This window comes from Micropterus salmoides, unplaced genomic scaffold, assembly GCF_014851395.1.
Source record: "Micropterus salmoides isolate LMB-PRFRI ecotype aquatic unplaced genomic scaffold, ASM1485139v1 Ms_hic_scaffold_8, whole genome shotgun sequence".
In the NCBI taxonomy this organism is placed as follows: domain Eukaryota; kingdom Metazoa; phylum Chordata; class Actinopteri; order Centrarchiformes; family Centrarchidae; genus Micropterus; species Micropterus salmoides.
In genome coordinates, this window is record NW_024044570.1 from 8,484,658 (window position 1) to 8,510,553 (window position 25,896).

The following is a 25,896-nucleotide window of genomic DNA, read 5'->3' on the forward strand; positions in this document are numbered from 1 at the left end:
TCACCGAACAATTTATGTGGAAAGTGTTGACTCAAGAGATGACCTGATGTATCACTGTAGCAAATCTTCAGAACTATCAGCTAGTTTAGCTACTGTGTTGAATTTAACACTGACAGTAGTTCTGCCAACATGAGTATGTGCGTGTTTTTGTGTTGAAGGTGTAAATGATATTAACTGCAGCCTCTACCCAAGCCGTGAGCTGCAGAGGGACTGGCTGATGGCCTATCTGGAGAGTTACAAGCAAAGCACAGGGCATGAGGTCACTGTTACAGAGGCAGAAGTTACGCAGCTCTACATTCAAGTCTGCAAATTCTCACTGGTAAGTGTCTGCTCCTACCGACTTTGTTGAAATGTTGAAATATGTCATTATGTAGTGCCTCAACACTTTGGAAGGACTTTGGAAAGTGACAAATCTCTCAGCAGCTATTTCCTTTTTTAAGTCCTGCTCTTGGAGCGACTCAAATATCTCAATATTATGAGATTAGTGTGTGCATTTCAACAATATCCATATGTGTGTAGACCTCTGAAATGACAGGGCGGCAACACCTCACCATCACATTGTAACAATTTACTTTTCCAGCACCCAGAAAAAAAAAAACTCCCCAAAGAAAACCAAACCTGACCCACCACTGTTCAAAGTTTGATGGACTCCATCTGAGTAGATTAGAAACTGCCGCATGGAAAAATGAAAGACAGCAGCCAAAATTATTTTTCTTATGACCACAATTTTCATTCTTTGGTGGCTCAAGTGGTGCTGGGCTATCTGTCTAAAAGTGCTTTCATAGCTCAACACAATATGCAGAATTGTCCTTCCAATTTTGGGGTGGTGTGAATGTCTCTTGAAATAGCCCAGAAGTGATGAGGAAGCATATTACTTTTTAAAATAACTTGCACCTTGGCCAAAAAATGGGGAGAAAGAAGTGAGAGAAGGGAAAAGAAATAAAGCCTGGAATGGAGTGAGAGAGGCGATAACATCATGTTGATTGAAATCAGATTTTCTATGACAAACCAAGGAGGACTCTTGACATGAGGGAAGAGGGAGAAATTGATCACTGACGCTAAACAAGCCAAGTTTCCAGCTCGACTCATTTTGACAAGCTGTGTGTCAAAGTGAGGGATACTGAGCCTGATAACTGAGAAAATCACAAGGTCTATTTTTCATAATTTCAAGGAATTGAACTGAAACTTCTTATTTTAACGCTGCCACACTTTATTAACTTTTTCATCAAAGCATTACTTGTTTTTCCTTGGAACGTGTAAAGGCCCAGAGACAAAAAAAACTACATCCAATATTTCTCTTCTGTTGTTGTGATATGAAACATTACGATGACCTAAAAACATGATTCCTCTTAGAGCTGATACCATCGGGGCAATAATTTTGAAAATCAATTAATTGTAATTTTTTGAGCAGAAATACCAAAAATGTACCCGTTCCAGCTTCTTAAATCTGAAACTTGCTTATTTTCTATGATTGTAAATTAGCCCAAGATGTTGTGATGATTTGAATTTTCACTATTTTCTAACATTATCAGATTATTTGCTAATGAAGACAATTGCTATTTGCATCCCTAAGCGGCACAGTGAAAGCTGTGTCCACACAATATTGACCATTTATTTGCACCATAGAGATGTTTAAATGGTTTTACATCACATCTGGTTGAACCAGCTAATATAGTTGATTATGTATAACTGGCTTTGGGGGAAAAATAGCAATAATTATCAATTCAGTCTGATGCCTTTTAGTGTTATTGTGATTTTTGGTATTCCTTTTTTATGAATTGGATTAAATGACATTAAATCCTTTTGTATCACTTTCATTTCACTTGGTAATTGCTTGGAATAATCAAACGACATTGAATTAATACAATAGTTAAGTCTCAGTAGATGCGAATACAGATGAATAGTAAAAACTCAGGAACCAAGGAAACCAGTCTGCACTGAAGCAAGCTGTGTGGCTCCGCTGTGTGCCATCGACAAAGGCTGGCCAGTTGCCAAAGCTCTGCGGCGTGAAACTGCCTCCTTCGAACCATAATCCCTGGCAAACTGTGCCAAGATGCAGTGGGGTCATTACGACTCGTCCTCTCCTCCACAGGGATCCCCCCGTGATGTCGAGGCTAGAGCCTGCGGCTCTGTGATGTCACTCGCCACACGTCTCTCATCTCCATTTTTCTCAATGGCTCCCTGTCACTGATGGTCTCTGCTTAGTGTTAGACTAATGATCTCTTAATGGAGAGCAGTTATTAATCATAATGGAAACACACTCAATCTCTCTCTCCAACTAAAGACAAAGATTTGAGATGAAAATCTGCCAGGGAGGGGAAAAAGCCAAGGGAAAACCGCACATTGCTCTTCAAGTATTTCATTCCACCCTTTATTTGATTATCAAATAAAAATGTGATTATATCACTGGGCCACAGAACAGAGGCCTGTCTGGATCTTATTAGGACTTGCTATTAGTGGTCCTTCCATGAAGATTTACAATAAGGGTGGAGAACAACAGAAATTTATGGAGGCATTGGAAGTCTGCAAGCCTAAGTGAGCAAAGCCATTAAGGAGGGAACCATTCAATACAGAGGTTTGTCATTCTGACTGAGCAGCGTGCAACTGGCAGGCAGCAGCAGCAGCAGTTATGGAAGCAGTTATAACAAGACAAGTGGGGGTCACTGAAGTGTGGTTTACAGTTTTGCTCTATGGCACAGTGAAATGTAGCAAAACATCAAAAAACAACAACGTTGAAAGTTGATGAAACTGGAATTAATGAATTTAGAACAATCAGCACCACATATTTTAATAGGTGTGCAAATACCACAAACTTAATCCAGATTTTTACACTTTTGAAACATATTCCAGTCCTGTCGGAGTATCATGGACTAGCTGCATCAAAATAATAGGTCTGTCACTAAATTAGATGGATCCAATTCAGTCTTTGTCAGCTAGCATTTGCCCTGTTAAAGCCTTTTGAGCAAGACACTGACATCTGACCCCACTGTGACCTCCCTGCAGGAGGGCAAGAAGAATTGTGCCTTTGAAGCTTTAAGTGGATCGTACATGTCAGGCACACATTCTTGTAGCCATTCCTTTAAAGACAACATCAAGAATTAAACTGAGCATGCAGACCATCCCAGAAATGTGGCCGATTAGTTCCTCTGTGCAAGCAGCTTGTTACGACCTATATTTACGTTTATTGTTAGGTGGTGGGAGGCAGGAGTGATCAGATGGAGGACACAGAACTTTCACCCAGGACACTACTGTTCGTGTTGTGAAACAACAAGTCAAATGTTGACTCATTTTAACTAAAGCAACATCACTTGATTTACTGATGTGACATCCGTAACTAAACTTACCCAAACCATGATCTTTTCCTAAACCTAGCAAAACTGCGACAGTTTCGTGAGCCACGTGACGTAACTTAACGTAACCATGATGATGAAGGTCAAGTATGCTGGTATACTCCAACAGTCACATGCCATTTTGAGAATCACTGCCAAACAACTTATTCTGTCGTTTAAGTATGAGAATGTGTTTGAGCATGCAAACAAATCACTGTATGTTCTTTAATGTTACTGATGTAGTTTTAAAACACCACACACACGCACGCACACACACACTGTCAAGGACTTTTTTCAAATTAATCTCGTCTCCATTTTGGCAGTGCCTGACTCACCTAACTCCGAGCTAATCCAAAAATGGGCCAAGAGGCAGAACGAATGTAGCCTGGTTGCTGTGACTAGCCACCTGTGACGGTGTTCTGTCGATTTATGCTACCTATCGAGATGTGCTACTTAGCGGTTCTGCGCATGCATAAGACCCACAAGCGTGGTTTGTTTCCACGCCCATAAATCTGTGCAACCTTACTGTTGGAAATGCCGTCGAGAAAGTGGCTGATCAACATCAAATAGAAAAAAATCATTATTAGTCTATCAGAATACGCGACCCCTGATATCTTAAATAAAGATGGCATAATATAGTATTTCAACATGATCCCCATCTCCTTACAGGACACATGAGTGAGTAGTGAGTAGATGTCATAATACTGTGAGAGTTATAACTTTATGGGATTGAAAACATAAGGTAGCATTTTTTGATAGGGCAGAGCGACTTGATAGACTGTGCGCTACGGTAGCCTTTTTTCGACAAGGCAGCATAGATCGTCAGAACAACGGCACCCAACTGTCACTTAAAGCAGCCATGTCCTTAATTATGCATAACGTTAAGCCTTAATATATTTTAAATTGGTAAGTTAAAAAAGTCACCCCCATTGCAGTTATCATGAATGGGGAAATTAGCTATAAAAACCAAAACCATGTTTTGTAGCCAGCTTTAAACATGTTTATTTCTGTTGTAAAGTTGGGCATTTTCACATGGGGGTCTATGGGAAATTTTGGAGCCAGTCTCAAGTGGCCATTCAAAGAACTGGAGTTTTTGGCTCTTCATTATTCAGCCTGGAGACTACCACATGGTGACAACCAATGGCTGGAAATGCAGAAAATATTAAAAAATAAAAAACACTACAACATGCTTTGACAACAAGTGTAGTTAGTAATACATCGTTTAAAACATGAAAACCACTGGTATGGTGCTGTTTTTTTCTTTTGTCTTCCACCAGGCATCCAACTTCTTCTGGGGTCTTTGGGCCATCCTGCAATCACAGTACTCCTCGATTGACTTTGACTTCCAAAGGTTTGTATTTCTGACAGCTTAAAGGTCCCATGAAATCGAAAGAAAAAACCTTTTCCATGTGGTTACCTCGTGTCCACAGTTGGAGATGTGTGTCTGCGTGTCACTTTGCATAAACGTTGTTCTAGTTTCCTAAAGTGCTACGTTTTTGCCATTTTGTGCATCAAATGCTGCACAAAATAGACCTGTTGCATATTGTTAATATTCAAATCTACATCCTTTTGATATTAAGCACCACCTTCACAATACAAATGATGTCTTCGCTGCAATTTCATGGGAATACCTACTCACAAATGGAATAAAAATATTCTGTGCATTGATTTCAAGGACTCACTATATTATTGCATGTTTAGACAAACAAGATCTTCATTAAGATTGCCTGACAAAGAATTTGCTGGCAGAGAAATTGTCAGAAAGGACTGGGAACTTGTGCCCAGAGTGTGGAAATATAATTTTTTTTTCCAGCAGTGCTTAAAGACTTGGTGTACCCAGAATCTGGCATAAAACAGGCAGGATAAGCACACTTCTTCTACTCTTCTTATCATTTTTAAAAGCAGACAAATGTTTTACACATGAACATCTCTGTTTTTCTTCACGTTTAAACCACAAATCATGAAAAGATGAAAGGGTCAGCTTTCACAAAGACTTTCGAAAGAAATCAAAACTAATTTCTTTTGTTTTAAAATGTATTATGATCCACATAGGGACTGGTTATCTTTAAACAAGTCCAGGAGACATTCCTCTCTACCAGCAACCAGACAATAAAGTTCAGGAGGGCGAAATGTTTCCCTTCACTCCCACTTTTTCTTCCTTTCTCCCTTCTCTGTGTGCCCCACACCCGCCACAGTTGTGATCGTGATCCTAATCACTATTGACATACGGCACCCTCCCCTCTGTGTGGCTTTCTTTGCTCGCTTGCTAGATCAGCGACAGGGCCCCTGCCTCATTTCGATCTGGACCTCGGAGGAAATGTGATCCAGAGGGGGGCCGAGGCACAGAGGCACTATTGTTCCCATACCGTCGGTCCTCCCTTACATATACGTCTCTCATCCCTGGCTGGGCCACATGCGCCTGCTAGACGTCTGTTCCTCTAAGCCGCCGGCTGAGGTTGTCCTAAAGTGCATGGTGAGGGTCGGGTTACCTTTTTTTAACTGGAGGGTTAAACTGAAGTGAGCACAGAGAGCAACAGTAACAATGGGCAACCAGGTCTAACATTTGAAGGCATCGCTACTCTGCTAACCGCTGTCCCGCAGTACACATCATTACAATATCCTTATTTCTTCTGCCAGCACTGCTTTCTGGATTCTTCATTGTTCATGCTGTAAGGAAAGAGACAATGTGGATGGCAAAGTTTGCCCTCACTTTTGTTTTCATTTATCTACACTGACGATGAGAACATAGGCTACCACAGTCACACCACGTAACCTTATGAGATGGTCCTTGACATTTGTTTAAATAGCATAAAGCAACCTACATTTACATTCAAGAGCAAAGCAGTAAGTAATGTTACTGTGACATTTTTATTTTGCTGCAAAAGTTTCTTACAAAGGAAGTTAAATTGGATGCATGAAGGCCAGGTCCCACAAGGGTTTATATACAATAGCTAACTCACACTTAGTAAGCAAGAACTTAGTAAGCCAGTTGGCTTTCCCCCCTCTTCAATAAAACTGACTGAAATTCTATACGATCCTGGCAACAAAATGCCAGGGGCATTACAGAGAAAATAGAAAGATGCTTGGGGAGCTAATATGACTGACTACCGCATTAGCATGACACATGTCAGTATGTTAGCTGTCATGCCAAAGAGAAAGTCAGTCTTTTCTAAAGAGCCCCATGAGGCTAGCTCCTTTGTAAAGTCCACGTTGTGCTAAGCGCTGAAATAATTATCTCCAACCCTGATAAAAACGCTTATGATGCATCATAAGTACATATATGTGCGTGAATTTGAGGCACTCTTAAGATTTAAAAATATGGTCACCCTATTAAAACATGTCAACATTTCTTGGAAAGAAGTAAGGAATGGCAAGAGATCAACATGGAGTCATTTGGGGTCCATGTTTCCGTTGCCTGCGATGTTCTCAAGCATATCATGCATCGTGATGCAGGGCTGTTAGTGTACAGTGAGTGAATCAAAGCCTTGTTGCTCAACAGCTGCCTGCTGCTGCTGAAAACAGGGTTGAGAGGTGGTGAGATTGAACCATACAGTAAATTTGCCATTAAATTTACTGCGGAGTTGGTTGATTGTTAGCAGTGGGTTACAGCAAGAGACCGTTTTCACATTAAACATAGTAATTTGATTTAATTTAAAATATGATGATTAATGCAGCTTTAACCATAAATTACTTGTCATGACCACAAACTTACCCTTAGCTTAACCAAGCGGTATTATTTCTCATAACATGAAAGACAACACACAGCTGCTTTATGCTTTTGTGATAACCACGTTCTTTTGAGGAAAGAGATAGGAAGTTAGAGTTAAACCCTGAATGTGTGTATGTGTGTGTGTTTCCTCTGTTATCCCTCTGAGCCAAATCTTTGCCGACTTCCCAACGAGTGACAGGCGTCGCCCAGGCCTTGTGCATTAACCAGGGCCAGATGTAAATGTGACAATAGGGAGCCACAAGGGGAATGCAAACCCGCCCTCCCTCTGCTGTCTCCCTTTGCTTATATGATTTTATTCATGTGAAAGTGTCTGCGAGTCAGCGGTTTAGATTTGTGGATGTGTTGGCAAGGTGAGTCGTTATTTGACAAAGACATTATTATAAGGAAATGAACGAGGAGGCCCACTGTTTGGAATAGCCTGACTGCAAGATTGAGGGAATTGTGCACAAAAGGACATTGTGAAATGGAATACCTGCTTTGGAGGGAGTTAATTTTCCCCTACTTCTGCTAAATAGAAGAACGTCTCAGTTTCATCTCTGTTGATGATAAATGTTAAGCACGCTAGTTTTAGGTGCCTGCCTTAATAAAAACAGGGATGAATAGGATCCCCTGTGAAGGTTGCTGTTACTTTAAATGGGTATACTCAAAAATAATCTTACTTTTATGTTTAGCTTCTTTTTTGGATAAGCTGACATTGAAGCTCTTTTCACATTTTAATTTAACTAATGTCCAATTTTCATTTTAAGAGTAGTGCTTAATTGTTTTTCACCTAGCTAGTGTGAAAATTTGGTACTCATAACTTATAAAGGGAAATCTTATGTTCTAAATGCTATGTCTCTACATTCAGGGACATCTTACCTTCTTAAGAATAAAAGCAAATAATCATCTGACTGACAAATACATATCAAATTAATAGGACTAATTTTCACAAGCTATTTTTTAACTCTGTTGAAGTTGATGGAACTATAAAAAAGACTTGTGATTGTACATTATGTTATAGGAGTGGAGTTTCCTACAAATGATCTTTAGTCAAACACAGATACACACACCCAACTGCCTAGTTGAAATTACTCACTTTAAAGTAACTCACAGAGTTAATGTTAATTGAAACCAGCTGATATGACTTGTCAACGCTGTCAGCGCCGTCATTTTAACCAGTGACAGTCTGGATAAAAATGAGAACCTAATGCTTGAATGTTTTGTAATTTGTAGAGGAGAGCAGTGTGCTGCAACACTAGCAGGCTGAGGTGGACAAAATACAGTGTACAGTAAAGAAAGGATCAGCATTTGATTGGGATAATTTTAGCCAATACCGATCCATTAAAGAATCCTCAGACTGGTCCTGATGCTGATCCTTGGGATTGGCCTGGGACATAACTTGAACTGTAAAAATGATTCTACAAATACTTTATTTTCTAGTTCTATTCTATGCTTAACAATTGACAGAAACTAATTTTGGAGGATGGAGAAATTTGAACAGCTTCCATGTCTTTTCAGATTGAAAACCAGATACAAAGATTTCAGGTTTTCCGATCAGGTTTAGGAAGGCTTTCTTCTGTTCTCTGAGTGAATGTGAGAACTGTCAATCATCCACTGTAGCACATGGTTCATTTAAATTAAGTCTGTCCAGAGAAAACACCATTTGAGTGTCACCAAACCACAATTAGAGAAGTAAAAATTGTCTGTTTGCTTTAACAGGCTCACACCAAGAATTTCTGCTACCCAAAGTTTTTTATCAACTACTTTCAATGGCAGAGGTTAGAAAAATAATGTACCACCTGTCTTTATCAACAAAATCTAAAGATGACCCAGAAGTAAAGCAAAGAAACTACAAGAAAGAAACTATTTTAAGAAAAATTGCCAAGAGCAGACAACAGAAGCCAGACTCTGACACAATAATTAGAGAGCAGTTTTACCCAGAGATACAGGTGGGGAACAGAGTGATGGAATACAAGTAACTAAAAGGCATGTGTCAGAATTATCTTTTTGTCTCACTGAGCAATAAGAGAGAGAAAACTGATTTGGCATTGACGAGTTCAGTGAAAGCACTGATTAAAGGACAAAGTCCTCTCTGTACCTCCATTTTCTGTGCTTTTGAAACTTCACTTAATTTCAAAGGGTATAGTATAATAGCCAAGGGCAACAGTGTACTCAGGCATCAGATTTATTGAAGCATTCGATAATATGGTTAGAAAAAATACAAAACCACTTTTCGCGCAGTTAAGTTCTGAAATGCACTGAGGCTTTGGCACAGCTTTCAGACTCAGTGCTTTATTGAATAGACACTTAATGCTTTATTGTTATGCAAGTTGTGCAAAGAAAAATCATAGTTCCTACCTTCAGTTATGAGCAGGGTCTGCAGTGTATGTTAACTTCCAACTGATGAATCTACATCTTTAAGATGTATGCCATTTTTGCTTTACATATTTTATATTACACCTGCCAAGGGTGAGATAGACATGTGATCCATATTATGAGACAGATTCTTATAATTACATTAAGTATGTTCTAGCTCAGTAAATGTTAGTCAAAGGCCAGATATGTCAGAGAACTTCAAGTAGTTAACATTATCTGCAACAAACATTAAATACAGACTGAATATTCAATTAAAACAATTAATAAATACATAAGTGATGTTTACTATTTAAACATTTTTCATATTTGTGAGTTGAATTGAGACACTCGCAATTTATGGGAGCACTCCCCCAATTTTACACATGAAGATCAGTTTACTGAAAAAGTGGTTGTGTAATATTGTCTGTGACTCTGTAGGAGTTTTGTCAAGTCTGAGAAATAAACCCTGATGATGTCATAGTGATGTCATCTGGGTCATCTCAGTTTGGGTTTGATAATTCAAGATTTCTTTAGGTTTCTTGACACTTTAGACAACTATTTTAATGGAAAATTTTATAAACTGGCGACGTTGTTCCAAGCAGGGTTATTCGGATAACAGATGCTTTCCAGTTGCTTTGTGGGAGTATCTCAGTTTCTGCTTCTTTGATTTTGACCATTCTTTTTTATATCTGTGGTTCACAGGTCCCTTAACTTTACAATGCTATATCATTCAAGTACTATTGCTAACTCAAAAAGACAGGTGATGCCAGTTTTTTTAAACACTAATGAAGTTTTACCTGCATTTATTACTGTATTTCTACAAAAAGGACTGAAAGTTGGCAGACCAATTTCAAACGTACTGTTAAGTCCTCAGACTCAGCTGAGCCAAGTAAAACTTGGGCATAACTCAAATTATCTTAAATCACTATTTACAGGCACATACAAGATAGTCTGAGTTGTGTGTCATACTTGCCTGAAATGGGCAATTTTATTTTATTTATGTATTGTCTATAGAATATTGTTGGGATAAGTTATTTTACAAATAAAAAATGGACATTCAGTTAGTTTAATTTGTGCTATTTTTAACATAATATACACCAAACAAATAGGCCTGTAGTTCAATGAAAGCATTTTACTTTTTTGAATAAAAAAACAATCTTTAAATGCCTTGGACAAAAAATGCATTTAAAAACAGATTTATTTATTTGGTAATTTCTTTATTTAAAACCTGGAGGAAAGAAGCCGGAGGGATGAGGAATGCCAGATAGGAAGAACATACGAAGTACAAACATTTTACAATATTTACTGAGAAATGTGTAGAAAAATCTGGTGTGTTCTCTGATAACTTTTTTGTTTTTTATTCTCCTCCCAGATATTCCATGGCACGACTCCGCTTCTACTTTGAGAAGAAAGAGGAATATTTTGGATTGACAATGAGTTAGAAACAGAAAAATAATGGACCAACAATTTTGAAATCAGAAGTAGCATTACCTGCTCTGCAAGTCCAAAAAGAGTCCTTCTTTGCCACATCCTACAATACTATGTAAATCAATTGTGGAAATTAAGGCATAGAATAAGCTTATAAATGTGCTCCCCGTTGTTTGTTTTTTGAGGCAACAGTGTGAGTTAATATGTTTTGCTATCATTGTGATTTTTAAAATATTTGTTTTACCACAGTCAGTATGCCGATAAGCCCATTTGGCAAATCGAGATGAAGATTGTGCCAGAAACACATTAATTGTTCCCACATTTAGCCGAGTCACAAAAGCCACAAAAACTGAGCCTGATCATAAAACCCATAAGAGGGTTATTTGCATGCTTATTCAGTGTTTACCACAGTTCTGATGGAAAACAAGTTTCCATTTCAACTTATGTACTGTACCAAGTATTACATTATTTAAAATCTTTCTCTTTCCCAAGGACTATTGTTGTAAAGCTGCTTACAGGACGATGACCATACAGTATATAACAAATTAAAAAAATTCATCAACAGTATTTAATTGCCAAATAGTGTGTAAGGACACATTCTGAATTGAATTTGTGGGGCAATATACAGTATAAACCATGTCACAAATTGGTCCTAATTTCATTAGGTTGTGAATTACGTAGTCAGACATTTGTCCAAACTGCAAAGCAATTTCAGCTCCCAAAAATAAGCCCAAACTCACTGTAAAAGCATCTCTGCATACTGACTAACTGAAAATGCTATTAATACACTTCTGTTTGGTTGCACCTCCAACAAACCCTTTTCACAGCGTTGAAGAAAAGCAAATAGAACAGCAGCTTATGGGTCTGTTAGATTTACTGATATTTCACTATAATCGTGCTGATTATACCTTCACTTTTAAATAAACTAACATTCTCTCTGATTATCTCATTGAAGCAAAGTGTAACTATATTCATCTGTTTGCACAATTTATTTAATTTTCATTACTTTTTATACTACAGCATACAACAATAGGTAGATAGTGTACATCACATCAACATACTACTGATGATGTGATCACATTGTCATCTGTCCCATTGATGTGTTTAAAATTCTTATCAATGCAGTATGCAGTAATAGACAATGTACAGTATATATACTGTAACAGTATAATTTAATTTTAATGTCTAGCTGAACTAACAAGAGATTTGAGATTTTTGACACATATGTTCTATCCTCTGGTTGGCCTGTCAAGGGACAGCCACTGTAAAACATCATATAGGAATTAACTGGAAGCTTTTATCATTAAACCTGGAATCGTAGGCTTACCTAAATTTAAGTACTTGAAATGATGAGTTGAATGAATGTACTGTTAAGAGTTCACTGAGCTCATTAAAAGTTTCTAAAGAAGCACCATCAGCACATTAGCAGAGTTCCAAGCATGCATTGTTTGAGAGTTAAAGCTCTCCAGAGTCTGTAGTTTGAAGAAAACATTGATGATGTAACTTGCTGTGTTTTTAATACATGTTAAAATAAGTTAAGGTTGTTTCCTTACATATTTTATGCTAACTGCGATGAAGGTTAGTGTTGATTCGACTTAATATTAGAAAACGTTTTAACTCGGCCCAGCTGATGCTACACAAGCACATACTGGGAGAGTATTTCAGTGGAGCCACTATTGAGCTGTGCTGCACACAGTGCTAACGTTACTTGTTCATGTAAAAAGGAAGTGGATTTAGGGCAAGTAGTGAAATTTGGGCAGAACAATAAAAAGAACAGCTCTCGTCAAACAGGCAATGATTCTGTTCCCTTTTTTGTACCAATGAGCCATTAAAAAGAATCTGATCGTTCATGAACATAACATCACTACTGTTGGAGGCCTTTTCCACCATAGACATTTTGACTTGTCATAGGAGTAAAAACACAGGTATACTTAATAAGATTAAGGATGTCTCTATTTCATTCAGGTTGATGTAGATATGCTAGGAATCCAGCGTGCATACCAAGCCCTAGAATGTAAATACATTTATAAAATGTACTGTAGCCATGTCAACAGTATTTTTGTTGAATAAAATGGCTGCAAAGGAAGCCATGTCTCTGAATTCCATCTACTGTCTTTGTCTAATCTGACAGGAACTCGCATGTCAAAGCTTTGTTACACTCATTTAACTATGTATAGTAGATTTATGCTATCAGCGCATTGTGTTAATGTACTATTAAAAAAAAAAATTAAATGTAAGTATTTTTTCAGAACTGAGAGCAGAAACAACACGTTTGCATGCCAAACTTCTTGTTATCCAACATCAAATGATGTTATAGTAAGAGGATGTTGTTGTTTTATGGTATTGATATTTGACTTTGGTAACAGAGAGTCCCAGGCAAATGGAGTTTCCTCCTGGGAATATTATGTCATCTTGAAGCATTGCTCATGACCTCCTCTTTTAAACCAGAGGTCAAAATATGATCTGTCATGCATTCAAGTGCTCTTTGTTTGAAAACTTTCTTCCTCTCTGTGGAAGTGTTTTCAAATTATGATTATCAAAACTCAGAATCACATTTATGCTTCAAACCTGTATAAAGTGATGATGATAAATTCTGAAGAAAACATAATTAAGACAAACAGAAATGAGCAGATTAATCAAAGTGTGTGGGGAGGGAGAAATGCAGGGGACACAAGCGTAGATGAATTACTGACACAATAACATATTGTCACACCTACTGTAGTGCACTGCTGTAACACAACCTTGTCTCCTACAAATAATGTTTATACACGACAAATATCCATTTCCCAATGCATTCTGTAGAAATGTAATGCCACCTGGATTATGTTCTTTGCTCCAGTGCAAAGTAGTGTAACCTTGTTATACTGTAGCAAAAATTTGCAGAGAGGGTTAATGGCAGAGCGTACAATGCTCAACTCTCAAATCCATCAAATCAGCGTTTACTTTTTCAATATTAAACGAAGATTACAACCTTTCTCAAATGTAACCAAATGCTTTGGTTGCCTACCCTTGTGATGTCATTACCACAGTATTTCCAGTACCTTAACCAAGTGCTTTGAGTTGCCTAAACATAATCATGAGCCCTTAATCATGCTTAAATGGCCAAGAGCAGATACTGCAGGAAAAACATGAAAAACTTTGAGAGTTAAGTTTCACATTACCTTCGTTAGAAGATGGAGTTTGCCCATTCTGAGTACTTCTCATTCAGTTTGGATTAAAAATTGAGATTTATTCTAGCAGCAGTTGACAAAACAACTGAGAATGGTGAGTTTGCATCATAATCACACATAATCATTGTGTCAGTGCATCATCGTGTTTCATTCAAAACATATTAACAATAATAATAATAATCTTTATTTGTAGAGCACTTTTCAAAAACAAGTTACAAAGTGCTTTAACAAGTGTAGAGACAATAATACCCAAAAGACAATAATACAAAAACAATAAAAGATAAAAGCATGAAAACATTACATTATGAAAACAAAACATTATTAACAATGAGCATTATCCATAGGAGAGAAACTGCTTGCCAGAAAATCAGCAAAATCAAATAATTCACATAGAAGTGTTACAAAGAGCAGAACTTCTGCACACCTGTTGATCGACAAGTGTATAGGAGAAGATCATGGGTGAACAATACATAACAAAACTCGATGAAGGTCTTGTACCAAAACGTCGTTATTCTTATGTTCTACATAGAAAATGTTTAAAAGAGAAACGGCAGGTTTTATCAATACACCAAAGCAGGTAACAAAGTCAGTCAAAAAGGTATATATTGTACATACAGTACATAATTAGATATAGCACTACAGGTTGAAAGGTTCCTTCCAGCCCGGCTGGGGCAGTCTAAACCAAATAATGTTAGCACTACAGAGATTAAAACATGAAATGCAGTTTAGCTTGTATGTTGAAATGTTGTGTTATTATGTTTACCTCCTACTTTGATGGAGATAAGTGTGAAACTTTGCCTGTGAGCATTGTTTGATCTAACATATTACCTTCTGTTTTTTTAACCCAAGGCTACTTACTTTGTCTTGTAAACAAGGTGGTAGCATGTAGTGCTTCACAAACCATTTTGAATGGTGAACAATATGTTGGTGTGTCTGAAAACAAACACATCAGACTGTGCAAAATGGATGCAACATGCTCGGAAATGTCAGAGTCCCCTCCTCTGCATTGCTGTGTCTAGTATCTTTATCTGAGGGAAGCACAAAAGGGAATGTGATTTTAAAATCAGTAAAAAGGATTAAGGTGAGTGGAAGAAGGGGAGGAATGGCAACAGTGGCGTTCTGTACATCCTCATGGTCACACACAGCTCCACTCATCAAAGCTGCAGCCGTGTCTTTGAGTAAAACAATCCAGCTTCTTTCAAAGAGCATTTTTAAAGAAACATATAATATTTAATTAGCGGACAAATGTGCTTAAAAAGACCCAAGGACTTTTCTTCAGAAAGGAAAAATTGGCCTTTTGTCCATTGCCCATCCAAAAAGTGCTGTAGAGTTTTTCTTTCACATCTAATTGCATTAAAAAAAAATAAGTATAGGCCTTTATGCAATATTTCAAAGACATTGAAAGGAGTTCCTTTAGCTGCATTTGTGTTTCAAAGGTTTTTTTTTATAATTTCCGTTTATTCAGCCATTGCATTTAGCTTTTTAGTTATTGTTGAAGGCTTCCCAAGGCTGTTGACCCTTGGAATTCTAATAGGACCCCTCGCAATTAACAATTGTCATCGATTTTTATTTGCAATGAAATGTTTTACAATACACTAGCCCATGCGCAGTATATTTTTCAAATATTATATTTATTAGCTTAATCGTTTTTTTCTTTTGGTTACACAGTATGCTTAAAGGTTCGGTGTGTAATATTTAGGACGATCTTTTAACAGAAATGCAATATAATATACATAACTATGTCTTCAGTGGTGTATAAAGACCTTACATAATGAACCATCATGTTTTTATTAACTTAGAATGAGCCATTTCTAGCTACATACACCGTGGATCCTCATACACGGACATTTATATATGGCGCCGCCATCTTTCTAAAGTATCCCAAACAGTCAAACGGCTATACAGAGCGTGTTTTTTCACAAATACGTATGAAGAACAACAACAACAACAATAAGTACTGTTGGTAGTTGTAGTCGTCTGGTTTATTAGACGTAAGAAAGAAGAGAAATTTGGACAAACGGAGGCCCAGACGTCTTATTTAGCACAGTGGTTCTCCAACCTTTTCACATTATGGACCCCAATTAGACCACAGACCCCCATTTTATAAAATTTTGTCCCAGGGTCCCCAGTTAAAAGGATTTCTGCTTTTAGATGTTTATTACAGAAAGTGTATGAAACCTATGACTGCACTAGTCTACTACTTATGGATGAAATTATAACAAAAAAGAATTATTCACCTCCTCAAGGACCCCTGGGGATCTTCGGACCCTACTTTGAGAACCACTAATTTAGCACAAGAGCTGAAAGAGCGTGTCAGCCACCTTAGCTTCTCCTGTGAGCTTGGAAAGGTAGGGGTGAGTTTTTCCTACTTAAAAACTGGCAAAAGTGTACATGCGACATCAAGAAGTATACAGATCTTTGATTTGTGCAAAATCAGCTTTTTTTATATTACATATTTTTCAAACATGTAATAAGTAATATGGTGATAATGGTTAGTTTACTATCCATGTAGAGTGTTGTTTATATGTTCTGATAATGCTAATACAACACATCTTTGTAGTAGCATCCATGTTTATTCCGCATTTCAACTTTTATTATTATTATTTTTTTTTTTAAACCTGTCCTGCCCAGCAGCCTGGTATAGAGTATGATGACCTGGATACCATATTGTGCCAGACAGCTTTTACTTTAACAAGAGAGTATTAATATACTCCTTTGTCTGTTTTATTATTTATTTATTATGTATTATGTACACCACCAACCCACCCACCCGTCAAGGGCCGAGAACTCCAGGCACAAGCCCAGAACAAACCGGAGCACAAAATTAACTATATACCTCAATATCCAGAGGGGTCCAACAACGAAGCAAAACAGGGACGCAAACTGGTCCCTACAAGCCAACGAGGAAATGCCTCCCCCGGACTCCAATGCACAAACTAAACGCCCAGCAGCCATTCAGAGACCCTGCCCAGGGAAAAAGCACAATGCATCAAGATGCATCGACAATCGCCCTACAATCCCACCGCAGCCCTCCAAACCGCAACTGGATCAACCCGCGCAGAGACCCCCACCTCCAGAAGCCAGGGCACCCCGCGACCCCCCAAAGTGCAAAGGACCCCAGACCGCATGTCCCAGGGGAAGCTGTACCCCACCCCAAGGAAGAACAGCAGAAAGCCGTGCCGGGAAGCTCCCTGCCGCCAGGGAGCGATAACGCAGGAGAACCAGGCCAACGGTCCCCCAGCCCAGCCAGAGGCATCCCTCCACAGAGTGCAGGCAGTGCCAGCAGCCCCCGAGGCCGATCTCATCCCTGGACGGGGGCCCAGCCCCCCCAGTCAAGCACCCCCAAGGAGGAGCACCAAAACCTACCCTGACAACACCGGCCATGCGCCCCAGAGACTCCCGAATGCCCCCACTGTGAGAGAGCTGGCAGGGGGAAGCCCCACCCCTGCTGAAGAGGGCCCAGGCGAGGAGAGGAGACAACGGGCCCCCAGGCCCAGGGACACACCACCCGCCCAGAAATGAGCAAAAGCCACAAGCCCGAGTCCCCAGATCCCTAGGTCAAGAAAGGGCCCCCATGCCAGGGGAGCCCCAACCCCCCCAGCCCACCCCAGATCAGGCAAGGCCGTCACCAACCCCACAGTACCCTCGATGCCCGGGGCTCCAGGGGCAGGACACGAGGCCAATGAGAATCTCCCCCACTCCTTCAACCCCTCTGCCTGCCTCTGTAAATGTATTGTTTTGTGTTGGATGCATGTCATGGATTGTGAAGCGTTGTATGGTGGAGTAAAGATAAGGTGTGTAGTAACTAAGGAGCAGTTAAAATTGGAGGGTAGTTGTGACACAGGCACCCCACAACTGTCAGGTAGTGGAGCCTCCCATCGTGCCCCTCCCAAACCCCCAAGCCATCTGTGTCTAATGTGTAATTAAAATTGAGGGGCGGCCAGTGGGGGAGGAAGAAGGGCGAGGCCGCAATAAAGCAGCCCCACCCACCAAACGCCCAGCAGCCTGCCCGCCCCCCAGAGTCCTAAGGGTGTATGTTGTGAGGCTAGAATGGTCCTCCTCACTGGGACCAGATTCCTGACTGGCCCCATCATTCATTCAGTCCCGTCCCCCATCCCCCTAAGCAGGAGGACGCCAGGTCCCTCCAGCCCAGGGCTTATAGCCCTCTAGCACCGGCAGCACCCCAGAGTCAGCGACAACCCCACCCAGCCCCCCCAGCGCGCAGACCCACCCCAGACCCAGAGGCTCCAAAGCCCCGAGCCCCAGACCCCCACACACCCCCGAGGCAGGTCAGTGCAGCCCCAACCCAAAGTCCAACAATCCCCCGTCCTCGCCAGGGCCCCTCCGGCAGCCCCACTGCCTCCCGCCACCCCCCTCCCACAAGGGAGCAGGTCTGGTGCAGCAAGGACCCCATCCAAGGACAGAATGGCCCAACGGCCTCCAGAAGACCCCCACCCCCGCGCCCTTCCCTCCCTAGCAGCGAAGCATTCCACACACACACCCTCCACATTTCAACTTAAGAGCACATGAACACACAAAGAAGTTGGGAGAACTTTTCACAACTCAGGAAATGGGACCACCCGAGGAGCATGTGAATGCACCGTGAGCCACTGGTTGCAATTCGCAACCCTCACCACTAGATGCCACTTCAACTTGAACCTTTAAATTGATGCACTGAAAACCCTACTTTAAATACATGCTTTATATTCTTGTATTGGACTTGGCTGTATTATGTGTTTATTGCTTATTAGCAAATATTAGCATGCTAACATGCTAAATCGCTATTATTGCAGTAGGCTTTTAGCTTTGCTTCCCACCAGAGAACAGATGTTTTGTATAGTATGAAACAAGTGTGTTAAATAAACACGGAGAGATATTTGACAAAAGGGACACCTCAAAATGGAACCAACCACTGCAAAAATGCTATTTCTATTTTTCACATAATAAAATTCAGGGAGCCTGGCCTTGATTGATCCCTCACCATTCAATAACTCAAAATAACTCAATTTTGATTCATGTAGCATGTCCATGATTGAACCTGCCTCATGTTAAAATGTAGTTAAAGCAACAGTTGTCTATCTAAAATACAGATTACTAGACAACGTTTTACCTGCAAAATCACACAAACAGCTCATTGTGAAACATGATCTGCTCAGTGTACGTGGGTTATTTCCCCTTTGAATTAAACGCATTTGAATGATTAAGCATCATAAGCTCTTAGCTCAAAGAGGATGATAGCGTGCTGCAGCACCGCGACCATTCTGTGCACTTTAATGAGTAGTGGAGCCTCCATGATCATAAACAGGGTGGCTTTGATGCCTTATTGAAAGGGCCTCTCCAACACGTCTGAAGGGGGCTCCTCCTTTGTAATAACAATTTATAATTCTCTTGATCTAAAGGCCTGATTGGTGAGGAGGAAAAAAAGAAAGGATTTTGTTCTATCTACTCTTCAAGATGGTTTTTAAAAATCAAAAAGTGAATTTGCCTTGGAGGGCCCATCTAAGATCAGGCTTTCATGAAGAAAGCGTGTCATTATGCCTCATCAATCCCACACATACCAAACCCACAAGAAAAGAAAGGTAAATTCAAAGCCTGTGAAATCACTGCTCAGTTTATCACTATGTCAGTTTCTTCCTCACTTGAGAAGAACAATTAGCACGGAATCTAGCACATCATTAAGCTTTACTGTTAAATATCCATTTTTCTGTTTTTCTGGTCTTGATCAGATGTTTTCAGTAACTACTACACTTTCTCACATATAGTTTTAAAGTTTCTTGGTTAATAAACCATCCAGCTGATCCTTTTGGCTGCAAATCCAGCTCATAGAAGGACAAGTCTTGTTAAATAACTAGAAGTCCAAATATGGGTCTTCTTTAAAGTTCCCCTCCAATCAAAAATTTGTTTTGTTTATTGTTACTTCCCTTGGATGTTTGACCTTGACTGTGAAGAACGATGTATGTGCAGAGGTTTTTTTACATTCATCTACTGAAGGGGAAAGTTTCTTTGTGCTCACAATCTCAGTTTAAGACGTATATGTAAAAGCAATTTTGTGACATCACAACCAGTTTGGAAGTCATCCATCTTACATGAGTGTGATGTGAAAACTTGAAGCCTAAAGTGCACAAACACTGAGAATGGACTTTGCATTGAAGTAGGAGACATCTTGTGTCCAGCAGATAATTTGCAAGTGAAATTTCAAGAAGGGAGAAGAAGTATATTTTAATAAAAACATTTTTGGGAAAAACCATATATGATATGATATTATTTAAGCAGAGTATTATTTATGTGGTAAATGCATATACATGTTTGAATCGGATCTTACCACCTACATCATTTAAATTACCACAGAAAATAGTCTCTCAGTTAGTTTTTCTGACTCGTAATTAGACGTAGCAATCCCCACCCAGCTCTCATACTCCATGTACACAAATTCAAAAAATTCTTTTTCAATTGACTTGTGTCCATTTGAATTTTTTTTCATGCTGGCTAAGAGAGTATAGTATAGTATATGAGTGCATGTATCAAGCTATGAAACTATGACTACACTGTAATAAACCTTTGTTAAGGCGCTGAAAGTTTTCATACACTCACACAGCTGACAACTTGCAAACACTTAAATGTTCATCCTGCAAAGGAAATGTAAATTATGATGACTTATTTAACAAGATTAGCATGGCAAAAGCACAAGTATGATTTCAAACTCCCCTCCCTAAAAACTACAGCACACACACACAAATGCACACAAAGGAGTGTGTGACAAACTTACCGGCGCCCCTCGCAGGGTGACGCTGCAGTTGATTTGGGAATTACAATTAGATTTATGATGTGGCTGCATATGGCTGAGCTCTCTGTTTCTCTCTCTGAAATTCTGGGATTGGCTGCAGTGAGCACCGGCGCCGTGGCGTATACACCACAGCACTGTCAGAATGTGTGGCGTTGCGTTACCTCACACACACACACACACACACACACACACACACACACACACACACACACACACAATGGAACAATAGGCTACATTTACTGTAGTGGGCCACCAAAATATAAAGACCAAGTGGAATAGCTCAACTTTGGAAACAGAAAACCTTGTGTTGGAAATTATTAGATCCCTGGAAAGTAAGCGCACTATTTAGAGTAATGGAAATAAAAATGAATGCAGTACTACCTGTAACTTGTGCTCAGTGGTTTCACATGCAGAACACAATAGGTATGAGTGCTTGTCTGCAAATGAACAGTTTTACAAAATATTCAACACAATGATGAAGTGACAGATTTGTAAGGAAAATCTCAAGTCTGTACTTTTGATTTATTTATTTATTTTTTTGATTGTCTTTCTCACCAAGTTGTACTGACACTTTTTAGAGCCAAAGCTGGCTAATAAATACAATGAAATGTTAAAACGCACAATTGAATTTCAAATACAATACTCATCACAAAATGTGTGTGACCAGCAAACTTAATGTTCTGCTTCTGTAGGTCACAACTGACAAAAGCATGAGGTTACCTTTATAAAGAGATCAGAGGTGATGTGACCCCTTTAGGCGGCACTAGAGCTGCGGCAACATAACTTGCTTCAATAAATGAAATGCTTCTAAAGAAATGGCAATTTACTTACCTAGCATGTACGGGGTTTGTAATAGAGTCCGAACATGAGACTTTTGACTGTTCTAATTTATCATGTTGAAAATCAAACAACAACTTCACATTTGTTAATACTAAAAAAACATAGAATTTATATCCAGTGCTTAGGATGTGTATGAAAAAAACAGAAAGGTCTATGCATGAGGCTTTTATCCTGTGATGCAAGCAAAAACCAATGATCAGTTCCAGCATGTGAAGCTTTTCCAAGCAAAAACCGCCATATATGGTCATGAAGAGAAATGTGGAGTCAGAAGACGTGTGAAACAGCAAACAGCTAAACAGAGCACCCAGAAATCACCCGAGGTCACAGGTGTTGAAAATGGAAACGTCTTCAAAATTGCAAAATGTGGTGAAAAGAGACAAAGGAAAAATATTATATGTCTTCAGAGAAAGAATGTGACATCTGAGTAAAATAGAGGAAAAAGCGAGCACACCCAGCATGGTGCTGACCACTGGGCCGCACCAAGAAGAAAGAGGAACATCTCGCTTCAGACTGTGGAAAAACTTGTGTGCTCTGACTGGGGTGGTTGACTGAGAAGCTGACTGAGAATTATGCACCTTTCATTTCCTCCATTCTTCTCTTAATAATTTACTTGTCTTCAAAATATACATGCAACGTAGAAAAAGGTACCCTTTTTGAAATAACAGATCTATTAAACCCATTTTTTGCAACTATATAAATTCTTTTTTTAAAACACAAGTTTGGTGTATCTTTACCACATGATGCTGAGAAGACATTTACAAATATTAACAGACTAATAAAAATAGTAACATTTTGTACACTTTGTACCGATTCAAAACGTAATTCAAAATACAGTGAAGGGATCAGGAATATTAGAAACTCTTTTCCTACAGTAGGCTTATTTTGGGGTTACTCATCCCCTTTCCTATGACGCTGAATGAACAGCGCTATAGGAACACTTTTAAGACTCATTATATCTTAAAGTGTCTAAGCAGAAATGAAGCCAAAAATGTCATGCTATACCTTTAGCCAGATTGAAAGGGACACACTCAAATGATAAATGTTGGCGTTTGGTTACACCGTACTGCACTTCCTGCACAATGTGCTAAGTGTTTGGCCTCAAGGAACTATGGGCAACGTGGTTCATGAAAGCACCAATGCAGTGGAATTGAAGCACAGACGCCTTCAATGCTGCTCTTTAACTACAGCTCAAAGCTGGAGGGGCTGCCAGAGAGCGACACAAAGTGTGTGTGTGTGTGTGTGTGTGTGTGTGTGACTGAGCGAGTGTGATGAAAACATCCTCCCTGAGCTTTTCCTGTGATTGGCCAGGAGGGGAGCCAGCAGTTACAGAGTAGGAACTCATCAGATAGAAAAAGCTGATTGTATAAGACTTTTCTGCAGCATTGGAAGTTAAGACTACAACATCCCGAATGAATGTGAATGTAGGTTTGGCACATTTGAAGTAAATCTGTACAATGCCTGGGTACTTAATTACTTACTTAATAATAATATAATAATAATAATAATAATAATAATAATAATAATAATGTGATATAAGGGATTTTTCTCCCTTTATTTCATTGACAGTCTGAAAAGTCCTACCACTCTTTTTGTATGAAAACAAACAAAACAAAAAAAAAACACATTCACAAGCTGGCACATCATACCTGAGCTGGGATATTAAAAAAAAAAAAACTGTAATGTAATGTAAGCAGTTTGTCAGAAAAAAAAGATGTAGATGCACTGTATTCATAAGAAACAAAGGTAAGACTATAAGATTACAATAGCTAGGATTTATATTAAAACTTTTCAAATTTCAAGTTCCGACAGTCCAGAGTTTGTACAGGCAGTGACCTGTCAGAAAAAGTCTATAGAACAACAAACAAAAAGGAGAAAAAACAAGAAAAAGTAAATACATAATGATAAAAACTAAATCACTCCTTAAACATTTAAGACCAAATAGCTGTTGAAGACCAATTCCTGATACTTCAAAATCCATGCAAGCTCTTTACAAACCACACAGCAATGTGTCCGTCGCTCATTTCTTCTTTCTCTCATTTTTTCTTTTCTCGTCTAACTCTGATTTGCTCCTGTTAAGATTGTCAAAGTGTAGTTCATTGTGAGTTGGATGTCTGAATGTCTATTCCGTTTTCTTGGGTCACATTTTTCCCATCAGTCCTCTTCTTCAAGTGGACATGCATCAAGATACTGTCCAAGAACTTTCTGAGCATGTTCAGTGAGTTTGAATCCTGTCTGGCCATGCTCAATGCTCAATGAAAGTTTGCCTGAAGGTCTCTGTAATAAACTGTTTTTAAAAAGTTTTTCTGAGTATAGAGTGAGTTTTTTTATTCTCTTTTTACAACTTACACCCTGAGCACGCTCAGTTGGCACTGACAGCCTCCCGTGTCTCGTGGTCACTGCTATAGTCTGACTTGGGTTCATCCTCAAAGTCCTCATACATGTCCATGTCATCGTCTCCATTGGTGGGGTCACTGGGCAGATCCAAGGCTCCAACCCCACTGCCATTGCTGCCTCCGCCGCCGCCAGGCTCAGACTTCACTCTGTACGTGCTCTGAATGACAGGGATGGTGGGTTCTGGGCTGGCTGAGTTGCTGGAGCAGTCTGAGGTCAGGTGTGGGGATGGTGTGGCTGTCGTTGCCATTGTTATGGCACCTGGGTAAACGCCTACACCACCTGGGCTGTTGCCGAGAGGAATTGGTGGCTGAGGCCTGAGAAACAACAAAGAAGAGAAGGGTCAAAAAAGTAAGATATTAAACGGAAGTTCATTAATAGACAATAACAACTCTGATATGCAACATAACATGAAATATGAATACATAAAATTTCATAGAAAAGAATAGACATTAAATCAAATCAAATTAAACTAGACTAAGAGTCAGCCATGTTAGCAGCAGCTGTGTTTTGAGCTAAATGCTCAGGTCAGCCTGCTAATAAGCTCACACTGACAATACTAACAATGCTAATGATGTTTTGCATGTTGACCATCTTAGTTTAGTGTGTTAGCATGATAACAGTTGTTAATTAAATAATAAGCACAAAGTACTTGGGGCTAATTAATTTGGGGCTACAATTCATCCTGAAGGGATGCGAATGTGTGTACATAATTTCATGGTAATCCATAGTTGTTGAGACTTTCCACGCAAACCCACAAATGTCATCCTCATAGTGGCAGTAGAGGAAAATTCAAGGGTTCATTAAAGTCTGTAGGATTCATCCTCTTTGTACCATGAATGTCTGTACAAAATTGCATGGTAATCCACATAATAGTTTTGTAAGATATTGTAGAGCATGGCTAAAAAGACTAAGAAACAGGTTGCATATTTTTTTAAACAAAATTCAACTGCTTTGAACAAAATATGAATTCTAAGGCCACTTAAGTTAAACAGCAAAGCTTGTTATCTTGCCATTCATGTCATAACATGGAGCTCTCCATGCCAGCTCACAGCAGCATTGGTTAAATAACCTGTTAAGATATAGATGGAATGAGGGTAAATACACATCACTCAAACAGGCCCTCCGGCTCCTGAAATGAGCCACATTAAGCAGGAAAATTGCTGTCACTTTTCTCACCTAACAGTTTTCCCTCCTCTGTTACCTGAAACAATTACCGCTGTGAGCTCTGACAGACTCATTTTCACATTAAACGCTGGTTGTGTACTGGCTCCCAGTAGCTATTTGGTTTAGGTTTGATTGAAAGTCCAGGCCTGGAGAATCATAAGCGTTTCTTTTTTTTTTTTGCATTTGCTTGACCACACACAGTAAATGTGGCATTCAGCCCGTGACGTCTTGCTCTCGTTCTCGTTCTCTTTCAAACATATGCTTACATTTCATATTCCACTATGTCTGTCTGTGTCCAATTTCACTGCCCGCAAGCGCCCAGCATTGTCCTAATTTAATAAATGACAAGCTATTAAAAATCGCTCCTATTCAATGCCGTGGCCTCTGGTAAATCCATTTCAAACACAAGCCACTGTGATGGCTTTAAACACATCCATGGCTGGTTCCTATTAAGACAATGCCACTGTTTTTCCCTTCGCTGCACTCTAAAAAGTATAATGCTCTTCAGTGAATGTTTAACAGGATTTGCAGATAGAACCAGGAGGTTCCAAGAAGAAATCTTTCATGAATGGTCCATAAACCCTGATGGTCACTTCACAAATCAATCAAATGGATGTAGTTAAGAATATTTCTTTTATATTCATAATGAGACACATTAAGACAAAATACTTTATATTTATATAGTGCTAAGAATCAATGCAATTTCTTGTGAGATATCTGAAT

At 39.3% G+C, this 25,896-nt stretch overlaps 2 protein-coding genes across 10 annotated transcripts in view; one reads left to right on the forward strand and one right to left on the reverse strand.

The window, feature by feature from the left end:
• LOC119893587 (ethanolamine kinase 1-like) overlaps window positions 1-12,921 on the forward strand; it is a 31,275-nt gene extending 18,354 nt beyond the window's left edge. For 3 of the 4 annotated variants that reach the window (XM_038705835.1, XM_038705837.1, XM_038705838.1), the window contains exons 6-9: window positions 159-319; window positions 4,607-4,680; window positions 5,600-5,802; window positions 10,766-12,921. In XM_038705835.1, coding sequence (XP_038561763.1) covers window positions 159-319; window positions 4,607-4,680; window positions 5,600-5,771 — 407 coding nt within the window. In that variant the 3' untranslated portion in view covers window positions 5,772-5,802; window positions 10,766-12,921. The remainder of the gene's footprint in view (window positions 1-158; window positions 320-4,606; window positions 4,681-5,599; window positions 5,803-10,765) is intronic. The other variant, XM_038705836.1, reaches the window with a different exon arrangement.
• Window positions 12,922-21,287: 8,366 nt separating this feature from the next.
• Window positions 21,288-25,896, reverse strand: part of LOC119893546 (transcription factor SOX-6-like) — a 110,393-nt gene continuing 105,784 nt past the window's right edge. For 4 of the 6 annotated variants that reach the window (XM_038705773.1, XM_038705769.1, XM_038705771.1 and 1 more), the window contains one exon: window positions 23,975-24,323. In XM_038705773.1, coding sequence (XP_038561701.1) covers window positions 23,975-24,323 — 349 coding nt within the window. Of the gene's footprint in view, window positions 24,324-25,896 lie in introns of all 6 variants that reach the window. The other 2 variants (XM_038705774.1, XM_038705770.1) reach the window with 1 other exon arrangement.